The 17,146-nt window shown below is 39.5% G+C and overlaps 2 protein-coding genes across 3 annotated transcripts in view; one reads left to right on the forward strand and one right to left on the reverse strand.

Annotated features, from left to right (window-relative positions):
* The first annotated feature begins 1,089 nt into the window (after positions 1–1,089).
* On the forward strand, positions 1,090–7,518 carry TEFM (transcription elongation factor, mitochondrial). Its single transcript, XM_045985884.1, has 4 exons — positions 1,090–1,610; positions 2,592–3,052; positions 5,028–5,177; positions 6,897–7,518. Exons 1-4 carry the CDS (start codon positions 1,544–1,546, stop codon positions 7,332–7,334), a joined length of 1,116 nt encoding a protein of 371 aa, XP_045841840.1. The 5' UTR covers positions 1,090–1,543; the 3' UTR covers positions 7,335–7,518.
* Positions 7,519–9,482: 1,964 nt separating this feature from the next.
* Positions 9,483–17,146, reverse strand: part of ATAD5 (ATPase family AAA domain containing 5) — a 44,537-nt gene continuing 36,873 nt past the window's right edge. For both annotated transcript variants that reach the window (XM_045985883.1, XM_045985882.1), the window contains exons 19-23: positions 16,151–16,331; positions 13,449–13,630; positions 11,876–12,735; positions 11,275–11,433; positions 9,483–11,171 (exon numbers count right to left, since the gene is read on the reverse strand). In XM_045985883.1, the coding sequence (XP_045841839.1) occupies positions 11,093–11,171; positions 11,275–11,433; positions 11,876–12,735; positions 13,449–13,630; positions 16,151–16,331 (1,461 nt within the window). In that variant the 3' untranslated portion in view covers positions 9,483–11,092. The remainder of the gene's footprint in view (positions 11,172–11,274; positions 11,434–11,875; positions 12,736–13,448; positions 13,631–16,150; positions 16,332–17,146) is intronic.

The following is a 17,146-nucleotide window of genomic DNA, read 5'->3' on the forward strand; positions in this document are numbered from 1 at the left end:
GTCATCTGCTCCCACTCTAGGATGACATCATTTTAGCTAAGTATATCTGCAATAACCCTATATCTGAATAAGATCACATTCTGCAGAACTGAGGGCTAGGACTTCAACATACTTTTTTAAAAAGATTTTATTTATTTATTTATTTGTTTACTTATTTTAGAGAGAGCAGAGGAGGAGCAGAGGGAGAGAATCTCAAGCAGACTCCCCACTGAATGCAGAGTCCAACATGGGTCTCAGTCTCACAACCCTGAGATCATAATCTGAGCAGGAATCAAGATCTGAGCCACCCAGGCATCCCTCAACAAACCTTTACTGAAGGATGCAACTCAACCTGTAACACCTCATTAAGCAGAATAACCCAGGAGAAAAGGAAATTATTTGATTTGGAGGATTTTGCACAAAAGGTTGAGTTTATTTCTTCTTACAGTTCTAAGTTCTCCAGGAATTAATAAGATTCTTAGGGGCGCCTGGGTGGCTCAGTGGGTTAAAGCTGCTGCTTTTGGCTCGGGTCATGATCCCAGGGTCCTGGGATCAACCCCTACATCGGGCTCTCTGCTCAGCCGGGGCCCTGCTTCCTCCTCTCTCTCTGCCTGCCTCTCTGCCTACTTGCGATCTCTGTCTGTCAAATAAATATAAAATTATTTTATCAAATAAATATAAATTAAAATAGTTTAAAAAATTCTTAGATCCCTTTTTTTTTTAAGACTTTATTTATTTGAGAGAGCACAAGCAGGGGGAGAGGAACAAGCAGACTCCCTGCTGAGCAGGGAGCCAGATGTGGGGCTGGATCCCAGGATCCTGGGATCATGACCTGAGCCGCTTAACTGACTGAGCCACCCAGGAGTCCCTAACCTCGCATTTTTATATAGGCAAGTTTTCTAGAAACACACCTCTGGATGCCCAGAGTATTCAACTACCCCTTCTTGCATTCAAGGCCTAACCAAATTTTGTGCCTGCCTCATCTCCCTCCCCTCCGCCCGGTCCCTTCCAAATGGAAGGAGAAGGAAAGTGTGGCTTTCAAGTCTCAGTGGCAAACCACCTCCTCCTACCGCTCGTCCTTCCCCGAATCCCCGCCTCTCCCGATTCTGCCTAGTGATACGGTTATTTATTGGTGTATCCGTCTATGCTCCCCGCCAAACCCCGCTCCTTGCGCCCCAGGCAGGGCCACAACAAGACCTTATCAGTCCACGTGCCTGGAAAAAACCCAGGGAGGCTCCCTGAAGGAGGGAGCTGGCCAACCACGGACTAAAACCCGCCTAGGCGTTTTCTTCCCGGAGATTCCGCTCAGTGGCTGTCAGGGGTCGGCCTTGGGCAGAACGTCTCCAGGACGCGGTGGAATGTAAGTGCAGACCACCCGGGGGCTCGGGATCGGAGGACACCGGCTGGGTGGGAGGCCGCCGCGAGGCCCGCAGGAGAAGAGTGGCTCCAGCGCAGCTCAGGCGGACCCACCTCCCTCCGGAACGCCGCTGCCGCCGGAACCTTTCCGCCGCCAGGCCGGGCCCTTTGAGGCGAAGCACTCCGGGCCGGAAGTCAGTGGAGGAAGATGGGACCGCGGGAGCCCCGTGCTTTACCTGGCAGGATGAGCGTCGGTAGTCTGCTCGTGGTGGGAGGTAGGGTACCTGGAATGCTGGTTAATTTCCTCCCTGTCTTTAGCGTCTGGTTGTCGAGTACCCTCTTCCACAGGTCGCCCGTCCAGCCCTCCCTCTTGGAGTCTTGGCTGAGCAGACCGGGCGCCTCCACGCGACTGCGCTTCCCGGAGGAGTGGTCCGCGGGCGGCCCTTTCCCCGACTGTGTGGCGGGCGGAGGGTTGAGATGCCGACCGCCGTCTGCTCATCTCCGGCTGTGGTATTTTCCTGTGGCCGCGGTGTCCGAGTGACTTCCCATTGGTTTTGCACAATTCTTTCTTTCTTTCTTTAAAATATTTTATTTACTTCACACAGACAGAGATCACAAGCAGGCAGAGAGGCAGGCAGAGAGAGGAGGAAGCAGGCTTCCCATTGAGCAGAGAGCCCGATGCGGGGCTCGATCCCAGGACCCTGAGATCATGACCTGAGCCGAAGGCAGAGGCGTCAACCCACTGAGCCACCCAGGCGCCCCCAGAATTATTTCTTAAAGTGGTGTTTTGTTTTTCTCCTTGCGGAAACAGTCGTAGTGGAAATCTGGAAAAGTGTACTGGTGATAATAAAAACCGCCCGTTACATCCACCACTCAGCCAAAATGCGTCTTATAAACGTATACAATTTAATTTTATTTGGTTGCACCGCATAAGAAACTAGTGAAAATGGATGTGAAAATATTCCTAACGAGAGATATGAATTATACAAAGATCCCTCTAAAATTAAAAATGTCAAAAACATTCAGCGGTGGAAATCATTGTTTGAAATACATGTTTTTTAATAGGCATAAAGTAAGATTGCAAGGTAGTAAAACTTGGGACTTACCCACAAAAATCAGAAGACCTCTCTTGCAGTATGGTATACTACTACTAAGATGGGAATGTCTCTGTCCCTTTGCGATAGGTCTAGTCAAGCCACAACTATTACTGAAAAGTAGGACATTCCAGCTTACATTTTGCTGAATTTTCCTTTTAGGAAGGGGGCGATGTTTTCCAGTTCCATTAAGGTCATCCTTATTCCAGGCGCTACATAGTTCCTGCTGTTGGAAAAAATCCGCTGCACCTAAGAAGATTACTCCCAATGCTGCTTTTTATGATGAAAATACAAAGGAACCTGGAAATGCACTTGACAAGCTCTTCTCTTCAGAACAGCAGGCTTCCATCTTGCATGTGTTGAATACGGCATCTAATAAAGAACTTGAAGCTTTCAGATTGCTTCGTGGAAGAAAATCTGTCAATATTATAGAGCACAGAGAGAAGTTTGGGCCATTTCATAATTTGGAGAGTTTAATGAATGTGCCCTTGTTCCAGTATAAAACTACCATTCAAGTTTGTAACTCCATTCTTTGTCCAGAGACTGGAGGGAAAAAAAAGTTCCAGGACAACCGGCTCTTGAGAAAGCTCATCAGACCAGAAATAGAGAGAAAGAGATTTAAGGTATACTGTTTTTTTTTCTTTTAATTATTTTTTTAGAAGATTTTATTTATTTATTTGATAGAGGGAGAGAGATCACAAGTAGGCAGAGAGGCAGGCACCGAGAGAGCGGGGAGCAGGCTGCCTGCTGAGCCAAGAGCCCGATGCGGGGCTTGATCCCAGGACCCTGAGATCATGACCTGAGCCAGAGGCAGAGGTTTAGCCCACTGAGCCACCCAGGTGCCCTGCTATACTGTTTTTCTTAATGTCTGTTATACTGCTCCGTACATATTGAGAATCTACTTTGCAAAGCACTATTCTGGGCAGCAGAACAGCTTATAGTTTAGTTGGTATGTGATCAGTACAGAAGAATGAGATGGGGACAGAGTGAATGGGCAGTTGAAAGGACAGAGAACCATGGGCTGTGCCTGTTGGGGAAAGTTGACCAAAACCTAGATCTCAGAGAAGGAGAATGAGGCTCATTGGAGGAGGCAGGCATTCTAGGAAGAAAGAACAATTTGTAGACAAACAGGTCTGTGCAAGATTTATTGAAGAGGAATTGAGGAACTACTTGTGTCTATCAAGAGGGTTATATTGAGAGTAAGATAAAAAGAGGGTTATGCCCAAGGAGTGACTTCAGAACATTAAACTGGTCTTTCCAGCAGGATTTAAAGTTATTTTCTGTTCCCCCTTTCAAAAGGCATTCTACAAGCAAATCCTTTTCAGTGTTGCCTTAAAAAACAAATACTAGAATTACTAGGCACATCAAACATTAAACCTTGGAGGAGGAGGTTAGGTCCTGTGTAGCAATATGTGATAAAATATTCTTTCATTGCGTACCAATAGCAAGCACATTTTTTCTCTGGACCAGTGGTTCTCAGTTTTGGGAAGATTATGGACACTTTCTGAAAACCTGATGAAAGCTCAGGACCCTCTTTTCAGAAAAACAACCAAAAAAAAGCACATTTACATAGAATATTGCATACACTTTCAGAGGACATAGGTTTCATGAAGTCCATTCATAGACGACAGATAGAACAAATTCTGCAGTTGATCTGGAACATATTTGAACCAAAATTTTCAGGGTTTGGATTTCTGTTCCGATTTGGCTACAAGTACTATTTATAGTCATTATAGTGGAGTTGTAACTTTTTTTCAGGGATGGGTTCTAAAGTCATTTTGTATGTGATGAGAACAATTATACTGACTTCCAAATAAAGTATGTTTTTTCCTCAAATCTCTTGCCCATGAAGTACCATGTGTAACCTAGTTTAGTAATTCTTATGTACACTAAAGCTTGAGAATCATGGAATCAAAAGAAGGCCTGTATTTTGTAGATGTTTGGGCATCCAAACTAGTCTGCGTTTTTTGTTTTTTGTTTTTTTTAATATTTTATTTATTTGACAGACAGAGATCACAAGTAGGCAGAGAGGCAGGCAGAGAGAGAGGAGGAAGCAGGCTCCCCGCGGAGCAGAGAGCCTGATGCGGGGCTTGATTCCAGGACTCTGAGACCATGACCTGAGCCTAAGTCAGCAGCCCAACCCACTGAGCCACCCAGGTGCCCCTTTTTTAAAGATTTTATTTATTTATTTGACAGACAGAGATCACAAGTAGGCAGAGAAGCAGGCAGAGAGAGGAGGAAGCAGGCTCCCCGCTGAGCAGAGAGCCCGATGCGGGGCTTGATCCCAGGACCCTGGGATCATGACCTGAGCCTAAGGCAGAGGCTTTAACCCACTGAGCCACCCAGGCGCCCCCAGGAGAGGTCTTAAGCAGACTCTACACTGAGCTCCACGTGGAGCCTGGCATGGGGCTTGATTTCATGACCCCGAGGTCACGACATGAACTGAAACCAGGAATCAGATGCTCAACCAACTGAGCCACTCTGGCTCCCCAGTATAATTCTATCATGTAAACTGATTTGGCATTCTGAGTTTATAGCTTAAATTTTGCATATGTTAAAATGTTTATACTTGTAATTAAACCAGCCTTTTTGTTGTAGGCAGTTAATAGTATCGTATCCATCGTTTTTGGAACTCGAAGAGTTGCCTGGGCTCACGTGGATCGTAAACTGGCGGTGCTGGACTGGCAGCAGAATGAGTGCTGCCGGCTGATGAAGGGAACGTACATATCATCTGTCTATTTACAAGAGGTAAAGCAACTGCACCTCCAAATTCCTCCCTGCTAGAACTGCTCGTGTAGTTTAATCTTCTAGCTCTAAAGGGAATGGGATACAGTACTGCAGATGGATTTCCCTTGGCTGCTTATTACTCCCCCATTCCTTTTTTTTTTTGAGATTTTATTTGTTTGACACAGAAAGGGAGAGAGAACATGAGAGATGGCACAAGCAGAGGCAGTGGCAGGCAGAGGGAGAGGGACAAGCAGAACTGCTGCTGAGCAGGGAGCCTGATGTGGGGCTTAATGCCAGGACCCTGGGATCATGACTGAGTCGAAGGGAGACGCTTAATCAAGGAGCCACCCAGGCGCCCCTACTCACCTATTCCTATCATGTTTTTCGTCACCTATGATTTTTAAAAATTGAATCTTCATTTAGTTCATGAAATACCTTAATGTATCAAAGGCAGATACTGAGAAAACTGATGGTAAAATACATTATTCTAATGTTACAGAACTTCAGCACTATATTTACAAAGCTTATTTTTAATTCTTTAATAAGAAAAGATTTTATTTATTTATTATTTGAGAGAGAGAGAGCATGAACAGTGGGGAGAGGCAGAGGGAGAGAGAGGCTGATGCAGGGCTTAGACCCAGGACCCTGACCCAGGACCCTGGGATTAAGACCTGGCCAAAGGCAGATGCTCAACTCTCTGAGCTACCCAGGCACCCCTTATTTATTGGTTTTAGTGAGGGGAGCATAAAGGGAGAGGGAGAGAATCCTCAGGCAGATTCCCTGCTGAGCACGGAGCCCGACATGGGGCTTGATTCCAGGACCCTGAGATGCTGACCTGAGCTAAAATCAAGAGTCAGACACTTAACCGACTGAGCCACCCAGGTGCCCCTAAACTTATTTTTCAAAATACTTCACTAATTGTCTCATTTGAGTCTTCAGAACCTTGTGAGATGGGTAATAATTACCATCCCGATTACACATATGAAAACTGGTATAATCAAGCATCTGACAGGATTAGTCAGTTGCAGATAATGGATTGTAGGCTAGGCCTTCATTTTTTTTTTTTAAGTAGGCTCTGCTTCCATTGTGGAGCCTGGCATAGGGCTTGAACTCAAAACTCTGAGGTCAAGACCTGAGCTGAGATTGAGTTAAACACTCAACCGACTGAGTTACTCAGGCGCCCCTGATTGTAGGCTAGGTATTCTAACCCTATGCTCTACCCTAGACATTTTTAAAAGGTTATCAAAATGTTTTAAGTTGTCTCATCTTAATATAGATTTTAGAAATTATGAAGCCCATTTTCAAAATGAAGAAACTACTACTTGGGAGGACTGAATGATCTGCCTTAGCTCAGCTTACTTCGGATAGAAGCATGGCAGAACTTGACTCCTGACTTTCCATAAAATGCTGATTTTTCAGTTACTTCAAAACTGTCAGTAGCAGGGGCGCCTAGGTGGCTCAGTTGGTTAAGCATCTGCCTTCAGCTCAGGTCATGATCCCAGGGTCCTGAGATCAAGTCCCGCATCGGGCTTCCCTGCTCAGCAGAGAGCCTGCTGCTCTGCCTGCTTGTGATCTCTCTCTGTCAAATAAATAAATAAAATCTTTAAAAAACAAAAACAAAAACAAAAAAACTGTCAGTAGCAGTATAAGATAAGTTATATATTTTTAAAAAGAAATGGGAGAGGGGACCGAAACAACAAAACTTAATGAATTATTTCTGTTCACTTTTTTTTTTTTAAGATTTCTTCGGTCATTTCAAAGATGCCTAAAGCTGACTTCTATGTTCTGGAAAAAATCGGGTTTTCAATTCAGAACTCATCTCGGTTTCCTGTAGTGTTACATTTTCATATCATGGAAGCCATGCTGTATGCCTTATTAAACAAAACCTTTGCCCAGGACGGCCAGCATCAGGTGCTGAGCATGAATCGAAACGGAGTGGGGAAGCACTTTGAACTGATGATTGGGGACACACGGACTAGTGGAAAAGAGCTGGTGAAGCAGTTGCTCTCAGATTCTGTTCTGAAGGAGCAGCCTCGGGTAGTCTTCCCCCCTGAGAAGATTGTCCTCTACAGACAGATGTTTTCATCTACTGAACAGCACAGAGCAGAAGAGTTGTATGACTCATTATTGCAAGCTGTTGCCTTCTATGAATTAGCAGTTTTTGACACTGAACCTTAAAATGCTGAGGTTAAAGAGCTCTAAGGTTATATTAATTTATATTTATTAGCCCTAAAGCTGTACAGCCAACTGTTTTTAACATCCATGTTTATGGAGAAGAAAATATGTTTGCATTTAAAGTCAGACTTTCGACTGTTGAATTGTTCACACAATAATAAGCTTAATCAATAAATATCTTAGGAGATTCTGTGCCTTTTGGGTGTAAGGGTTAAATAGTAAGATGCCTCCTAAACAGCCAAAGCAAGAACAAAGTTATCTCGCCTGAAAAGCAGATTCCATCCCATACCAATGATCTGCATCATTCTATTGTTAATAGAGAGTAATGATTTTTTGGGGTGATGCTCATTATGGGAATAAAAGTAAATATAATCAAGAACACAACTTATGAAATCATCTTCTTAATTCTATAAGTAGCATGTGGTTTGATGTATTGCTTCCAAAAGGTGATTTTCATCAATTCAGTTTTATCAGCCCAGAACAAAGAAGGTTTGTCTAATACATTCTTTTTTTTCCCCACTTTGAAATATTTTACTTGGACAGAACATCTTTTTTTTTTTTTTTTTTTTTAAAGACTTTGCTCATTTACTCAACAGCAGAGAGAGCGATCATGAATAGGCAGAGAGGCAGACAGAGAGCCTGGGGGAAGCAGGCTCCCTGCTGAGCAGAGAGCCCAGTGTGGGGCTCGCCCAAGACAGGCTTAACCCACTGAGCTACCCAGGCGCCTCTGGACAGACCATCTTTTTTTTTCTTTTAAGATTTTATTTATTTATTTGACAGACAGAAATCACGAGTAGGCAGAGAAGCAGGCAGAGAGAGAGAGGAGGAAGCAGGCTCCCTGCTGAGCAGAGAGCCTGATGGGCTCGATCCTAGGACCCTGGGATCATGACCTGAGCTGAAGGCAGAGGCTTTAACACACTGAGCCACCCAGGCGCCCCCAGACCATCTTTTTAAAAAAGATTGATTTGAGAGAGAGAGAATGAGTATGTGGGGGCAGGGGTACAGAGGGAAAGGGAAGAGAGAATCCCAAGCAGACTCCATGCAGAGCTCCGAGCCTGATGCTGTGCTCCACCCCAAGATGCTGAGATCAGACCTGAGCTGAAACCAAGAATCAGGTGCTTAACCGACTACACCACCCAGGTGCCCCTAGATAGACCACCTTTTGAGAAAAGTAGCACGTAATTTTTTTCACATCTCACATTTTCAGTATTATATTTGCCTCAGTTCAGGCCCTCATTATATCTTAGCAGGACTGAACCCAAGTGTATGATGTCAAAGCATTACGTCCTTCCGTTAATCTATAGAATGAAATATCCTTGTTAGAAAAACATTCGAATAATCAAGTATGTGAAATAAGGGGGGGTGGGAGGTTGGGTGAGCCTGGTGGTGGGTATTAAGGAGGGCACGTATTGCATGGAGTACTGGGTGGGGTGCATAAACAATGAATCTTGGAACACTGAAAAATTAAAAAAAAACCAAAGTGAAATAAGTAGAAGTCCTCTCTTCCAGCACTTCCCATCTCCCTAGGGATGCAGCCTAGACTTACTGCCATTCACTTGGAAATCTCTACGTTTACATACATGGTTGTACGCAAACATCTCCACCTTGGATGTGTTGCAGGTATCTCAAACTATCTATCTCAAATAGTCCTCTTTCCTTCAAATTGCCTCCTTTGCCATTGTTCTATAATTTGATAAACAGCTTCACCAACCATCCAGTGGTTCATGCCAGATATCTGGCATTCTACCTCCCACATATTTCTGGAAATAGCTTTAAGTGAAAATGTGTTCATTGTAGACATTTATAGGATAAGTACTGAAAAAGCCATCAGAATTTGCTTACTTTATCTTAAAAGTGAATCTAAATCTTACAGGAATTTATCACCTTTAAGAGTTCATAATTTTCGGGGCGTCAGGGTGGCACAGTTCGTTAAGCATCTGACTTGGTTTTAGCTCATGATCTCGTGATCTCAGGGTCGTGAGACTGAGCCCCACTTTGGGTTCTGTGCTCAGGGTGGAGTCTGCTTGAGATTCTCTCTCCCTCTCCCTACACCTCTTGCTTGCATGCACGTGCGCGCGCTCTCTCTCTCTAAAATAAACCTTTGGGGCACCTGGGTGGCTCAGCTGGTTAAACATCTGCCTTTGACTCAGGTCAAGATCCTGGGATTGAGCCCCAGTTCTCCGTCTCCTGATACCCCTGCTCATGTTCTCTTTCTGTCAAATTTCTGTCAAAAAAAAAAAAAATTCCCCCCCAAATTATGCTAAACCTACAAGAAAATCTTAAATGTGTCCCTATCAGGGAAGAAAATATCCCCACTGTTTCTTGATTTTTGATCTTAAATAAAATTCTAAAGTTAGTTTATTTTACTCTATTACCAGAATTTTCTAATGATAAAACGTGCTCTGCAAATAGTGAATGCTAGTATGCAATAGAAGAACATCCATATACTTAAAAAAAACAAAACAAAACACCCACAGAACTTCAGATCTATTCTTTTGTACGAGGACAAAACCTGTAAGATACAGCCTATATCCAAACCTATAAAATATCCGTATTTACCCAGATGACTACATCTGGACCACCTATTTAAACACTGCATTAAGTCTTTTAGCTTTTACCTTTAATTAAATCAATAATACTATCAACAAAAAAGTAGACTGAACAAATAAGAGGTAAAAACATATCTTCATACACATTTGTAAACAGATACACATTAATATTTTCCATCTGTACAAAATTAGGATCCTTACCTTTGAGATAAATATGTAACTCACCAGATAAAGTAACTGAATTCAAGGCTAATACATATATAAACACTTGAAATAGGAAACTATTTTCAGATATACCTGATTATATGATTGCAAAAATGATTTTAAGTGAAATGTGGGATTTTAAAATCTTGTAATTAAAAAATACATACTTTCTCCAAAAAATAACCTTAAGTGGAAATGACTATGATGTAGAAAGTCCATCGAAGAATCCTCCTTTGTTACAATTTTAATGAATAGCAGTTTGTCCAAAATAGATATATTAACATCATTAATATCTTTATGAAATAAACATCACTGATATAAAAATATAAGAAAAATGTACAAGGCAAATGATGTGAGTTGGCAAAATATACAAAATATCACATACGTATGGTTGCTAAAAATATCTATGAAAACGACAATTCATAATCTTGTTTTCACTTTGTAAACATTCAATGATTCAATGGCAAAATACACTGGAGAAATACATTAAAAATAAATTTATCTAGAAGATGGTAAGTTTTTTGAAAAATGAAGCATAATTTCTTACCTAGGAAGTTTTTATGTATTACATAATTTTGTACTGTAGAACTTGATTACCACCTGGATGATTCATGTATACAACTTGTCAAGAGTACTGACGGTTGGGTGGGAGGGAGGTGGATTAAAGGTAACGGGAAAGAGAAAAATTATGGATTAATTTAATAATGAAACATGTTTAGAAATATAGTGAATTCTACCTTCTAGAAACAACTCACTCACATGCAAAATACAACAAACCTAACTCAAATAATACAAAAAATTTCAGAAAAAAAAAAATACCACCACAATCATAAATACAATTTGTAACTCAAATTTTTTCATTTTAAATATTTGAACACTAATAAAAAAAATATACAAACAGTCCGTTTTAAATGTACATTAGGAGAAAGAAGTTCTTCCATGAAAATCAATGTAAAATGTATCTTGAGGAACATAATAATCTGTACAAGGCATTGTTAATATGGAATATTAAGGGAAGCCAGCTGCCAAAGTGTTCACAGTCTCTTTCGAAATGTTAAGATGAATACCTTCAAGATAGTGTAGGAACCTGTCAAAATTACAAGGAGAAATTCAAATTTAACCATCAGATGAGAATATTTATTAATCTTGAAATAGCTGTCTACAGTGTTATGTATATGGAGCTTTTTTACCTTCTTTTACTTTTTCCTTGTTCTTTTAGCTTCTCAGTCCTACAAATGTTCCGAAGAGTTGGCAAGTACTCAATTATACTAGCTTGTCTGTTACCCAGGTTCAGAAGGGATCGGCTAGAAAATACACTTTTAATGACTGCTATCCTCTTCCAGGCACTGCTGTAAATGAAAAGTAGTGCATTACTTTGGATTTTTACTGTCCAAGAGAAATGCAACAGTCCTGATCACAATGAGCTTCTGGTTTCTGCTTCTCTTTGCTTCTGGTCTAGATGAGATCGACCAGATTCCAGATATTACTTTCAACACATCACTCCCACACCGAAAAGAACCTAGAATGGCTACCCGCTCTCTGCCCCAGCAAATCCAAACTCCATTCCCTGTCATTCAGGAGTCTTCTAAACTCTCTCATTTTTCTTCCCAGCAATGAGGCTGGTCTCCCCGTCTTATTAGAAGGTACATTATTAATATTAAGGGTTTACTATGATCGATAAAGCCCAGCACTTCAAAATTAGTAAAAAGAAACTAATAGTTTCTTCTTTATCATTTGTTATTATTTGTTATCATTTACTATTGAAAAATCAAAAGTAAAAGGAAGACTTACTCTACATTAGCCGCTGACTGACTGAAGTATCCGTTGCTGCGCTTCTGTGGAACGTGAAGAGTAAGCTCCTTCGTTGGATCTCTTCCTGATTTCTTGCAAGAATTCAAGGTTTCCAGTGCTTTTGAAATAGTAGACGAACACTTAGTAAAGCTGAGAGCTTCTACAGCTGCCTTTAATTCTCCAGAGCTCCGAGAAGTCCATCCATCAGTGGTCTCCAGACTAAACTCATCACAGAGTCCGCTTTTCACATTTGTCCAACTGAAGTCATTTTGACCAAATTCCTTTTGATCTCCTACATCAGTTAAAATGGCATCTAAGTAGGACATGTTATCCAGGAACTCAGTGAGGGAATTTAAACACTGAGAAACAAGGGCAGAACATTTCTTTTCTGCTGGTGTTTTAGGTGGACAAGGAACAGATTTCGTGTTAGACTCTACACATTGGTTCAGTTTCTTTGTCTCTGGATTGCTTTCTTTATCTCTGACTTTGCTTTCTTCTGAATTTGAGGAGGAAGATGCAGGGGAAAGGCTAAGAAATTCATTAGAGAAGGTCAATTCAGTGTCAAATAAGTCACTATCATCTAGAATTACTATCTCTTTCTTTTTCTTCTTTTTTTGTGTCTTTTTCAATGGTTTCTCTTCTTCAGAATGTTTCTGAGCAAGACATTTCATATTTTTTGTTGCTGCACTGGTGTCCACACTTACTGATGAACCATAATAGTCTTCTGTTTCTGGAATGATATTAACAGGCAGTGGTAGAATGAACTCAAGATTACTATATAAGAAATCAACATTCTGCATTCGGAATTCTGTAAGAAGCTGGATGAACTGATGCCATTCTTCCTTTGTTCTGATTTTGTGCTGAAAAACAATTTTGAATGAAGAGGTGTTATAACAGAACACAGTCTGAACATTTTTCTACCTATATGAATACAGTGGCATCCTTATTCTATCTGAAAAGTAATGAGTTGCTACCCTCTCATAATTTTATTAAGCTGTACTCCTTAAATTCATCAGAATAGTTTCGAGTTTATAAAATAGATTTAGACTATTAATATTTGAAGAATTAAATTTTTTAAAAAAGATTTTATTTATTTGACAGAGATCACAAGTAGGCAGAGAGGCAGGCAGAGAGAGAGGAAGGGAAGTAGGCTCCTCGCTGAGCAGAGAGCCCGATGCAAGCCTCGATCCCAGGATGCTGGGATCACCACCTGAGCCAAAGGCAGAGGCTTTAACCCACTGAGCCACCCAGGTGCCCCAAGAATTAAATTTTCTAATAGTTTATACCCCAATTCAATAGTGAGAACCTCATTTATTTAAAAACTACTTTTCTGAAAATAGTCTTTTTAATCTGAAATCTTTCTAAATTCTAGTCTAAATCCTGTAATATGCATTTAGAGCACTGTCTATGCACCATTTGTCAAAGTAGTACAGTATGTTAAAATCAGAAATCTAAAGCCTATAAAAATTATAGGCAAATGTAAGTTAACCTTAAGATTCAAAAGATAGGAATGAGTGTTAGGAAAATAAAAAGGAATAAATATTTAATATCCCACATTAGACACTGAAAATACCTTTAGAAATGAAAATAAATCTTCAGATGGAGAAAAAATGTTCTTAAGGCCAAACAAGGTCTCAACACAGCCAGTATCACATTTGGGAAGATCTGTAGGACTCCTTTTAGTATTTTTAGCTTTATTTTTGGAATCAGGGCCATCTTCAGAGCAAACAAGTTGAACGTTTCTGCTATTTCCTCCTACAAAATTAATTTAAAAAACCCACAAAACCTTAGCCATCTATATTTTTAATAAATTGTATCAAATAATTATTTAAGATCTAAGATCCTTTGGCATCTTTGAGACCTATGCTCCCATTTTGTTCCTCTCCACCTATGTATTTAATTCATAAAAAGTACAATAAAACACTATTTTTAGCATACGGGGTAAGAGGAGTGGTGGTAGGCTTACAAAACAATCCAAAAGAAGAAAGTGCAAAGGACTATGAACAGACAAGTTACAGAAGAAATAACAAATATCTAATAAACTCATAAAAAGATGTGCAATTTCACTAGTGATCATGGAAATGCAAAAAAAAATAAGACACCATTCGCTTTTCACCTTTTAAACTGGCAACAGTAAAACAACTTGGTAACCTAGTTTTCTCAGAGGTATATATTAAAAAACCACCATAAACTATTAATGGGAACATATATCAGGACAATCATCTTTGGGAGGACAACCTGACAATACCTGTTGGAATGCAAAAATGTATTCCAGCCTTTGGCCCAGCAACAATACTTCTAGAATTCTCTCCAACCGCAGTACTCACAGATATGCTCAAGGATATGTGTCTAGACATTCACTGCATATTTTAATGGCAAACTGATGATAACTTCAATTTCCTCTAATAAGTAATGGTTAATAAATTATGTCACATCCATTCCCTATTACGGAATAGCACATAGCTGTGAAAAATAGAGGGATAGAATTGTACCCCTCTGTACATACCAACAAAAAATTCTCAAGTAATAAACAGCAAACTGATAAACAGTATATATAGTATTGGTTAATTCTGCTAAATAAGTAGGTAGCGATATTTGTACATGCATAGATAAAGTTCTAACAGTGGCTAACTTTAAGAAGTATGGAAGATCTTTTATTTTCTATTTTATATACTTCTGCACTATTTCAATTTCCAATGAGTACCTACCTGTGTTTTTTAGGAAAGACAGAAATAAAATGCATATAAAATCTTTAAGAAAAGAAAGAATGCTATACCTAATTATTATCTTTTAAAGTTTCTGGTATAGCATTTTATATCCAACAGTATGGCAACAGTTACTAATTTTTTTTTTTTTAAGATTTTATTTATTTATTTGACAGACAGAGATCACAAATAGGTGGAGAGAAAGGGGGAGAAGCAGGCTCCCACTGAGCAGAGAGCCCGATGTGGGGCTTGATCCCAGGACCCTGGAATCATGACCCGAGTTGAAGGCAGAGGCTTTAACCCACCGAGCCACCCAGGCTCCCCTAATTTGTTTTTTCTTTTTTTTTTTTAATTTTTAAAAATTTGTTCTAAAAGGATATTTACCATGTCTTATTTATCGTATTTACTTCTAAGAAACAGTTAAAGGCATAAGCTCACACTGAATTAAATATATACACTTGCTACTTTGAAAAAGAAAAATATATTACAATTCTGAAATGATCAAAGAGAAAAAAAATTGACAGGAGATTAATATTACAGAACTTCACCTTGGTTTTATTTAAATATTTGTGTATTTCGCAGAGCAGGATCTGTAACTACAGAACTGGACTATGGAGCATGAAAACCACAAACTATCAGCTTCTTCAGGGAAGGAACCATGTCTTATTCATGCAAACACAGGACCTGGTATGGAGAAAGCCCTCAATAAATGTTTGTGACTTCAATTAGGTAACAATGACTAAAGATTGATAAGAAATAAAACATTTCTGGAATGATAAAGTCTTATGAAAAATAGAATTATAGACCACTGAAGAAGCTAAAAGAGAACTTAGTCATAAAAATAATTTATATATATGGAAAAGTCACCAATTTTTTTTAATAAGTAAAAAAAAGAAAGCTAGTTGCTAAATAACAGTATTCTAATTGTTTGTAAGAAACTGTGATTATAAGGCGACTGAGTAGCTCAGTCAGTTAAGTGTCTGATCCTTGATTTTGGCTCAGGTCATGATCTCAGGGTAGTAAGACAGAGCCCTATGGGGCTCCATGCTCAGGACAGAGTCTGCTTGAGATTCTCTCTCCCTTTCCCTCTGCCTCTCCTGCTTCTGCACACATGCTCACTCTCTAAAATAAATAAAATCTTAAAAAATAAAAAAAGAGGGGCACCTGAGTGGCTCAGTGAGTTAAAGGCTCTGCCTTTGGCTCAGGTCATGTACCCAGAGTCCTGGGATCGAGCCCTGCATCGGGTTCTCTGCTCGACAGGGAGCCTCTCTCTGCCTGCCTCTCTGCCTACCTGTGATGTCTGTCAAATAAATAAATAAAATCTTTAAAAGAAAAAAAAACTTTTTTTAAAAATAAAAGGAAACTATGCTAATAAATTTATAAGTAACAATTTGTTCCATGGCAGTTTAACTCTACCCACACTTAATGTTTATAAAATTTTCACCAACAAAGTTGACATATTTTCAAGATTAACACGATACCTGGATGCTCAAAATTTTGAAAATCTTTCAGATATTTTGGTACAGCACATACGTACTGTAGAAATTTCTTTTATAACAGATCAACTTACGACAAAGGGGTAATGGCCTTTCTTCTAAAAATCCACCTCCACTTCTAATCCAGAATTGTAAGTAAAGTATACTTTTTCTGATATCACAAGCATTTGTAGTTAACAATGTTATAAAGTCTTTCACATCAGTTCTAAAGTTCTCAGCCAAGCAGATCATCTGTAGGTAGCTGGCAACATTTAGCTGAGAAAAAGAAACAGAGAGAAAGAAAAAACAAACATGGTGAATGACAGAATTAACAGAAATACATCAGTAATACACATTTAAAAGTAGGACAAATTTCACTAAAATTCACACTATCTTAGCTGTTGAGAATGAAACTGATCTGGAAAAATAAAATAAAGGAATATATTTCCCAAATTAAAAATATTTTATGTAACCTTATTTCAGTAACTGTATACAGTCTAAAACATCAAGGAAACTTTTATGGGAGATTTTCTATAAACCCTGAAGGCAATTTTATTAAACCTTGAGAAATTCCCTTAGTATTAAATAATGGTACAACTTGATGGAATATTTTACAGCCATTAAAACTATAAATATGAATACTATAATAATACTGAGTTTTTAAATACCAGAGTTAGAAAATTCTATCAATGCATGTACAAATGCATAAATGTAGAGAAACAAGAAACAGAGGAAAAAAACAAAAAGCAAAACCCATGTGATTTTTTTTTTTTTAAAGATTTTATTTATTTATTTGAAAGAGAGAGAGAAAAGCTAGAGAGAGAAAGCATAAGCAGGGGGAGAGGTAGAGGGAGAATCACGCTCCCCGTGGAACAGGGAGCCCAATGCAGGACTCTATCCCAAGACTCTGGGATCATGACCTGAACTGAAGGCAGAGGCTTAACCAACTGAGCCACCCAGGAGGTACCCCCAAATTTTCCTTTTATTTAATGTTCCATCAATATTGCTATGATATTTTTTTTTTTGCAAAACAACAAAACATATACTATTCTCTTCCTACTGTTTATGGAAAGCTTCTTACCTGGAAAAGC

The sequence above is a fragment of the Meles meles genome, chromosome 18, assembly GCF_922984935.1.
Source record: "Meles meles chromosome 18, mMelMel3.1 paternal haplotype, whole genome shotgun sequence".
Classification (NCBI taxonomy): domain Eukaryota; kingdom Metazoa; phylum Chordata; class Mammalia; order Carnivora; family Mustelidae; genus Meles; species Meles meles.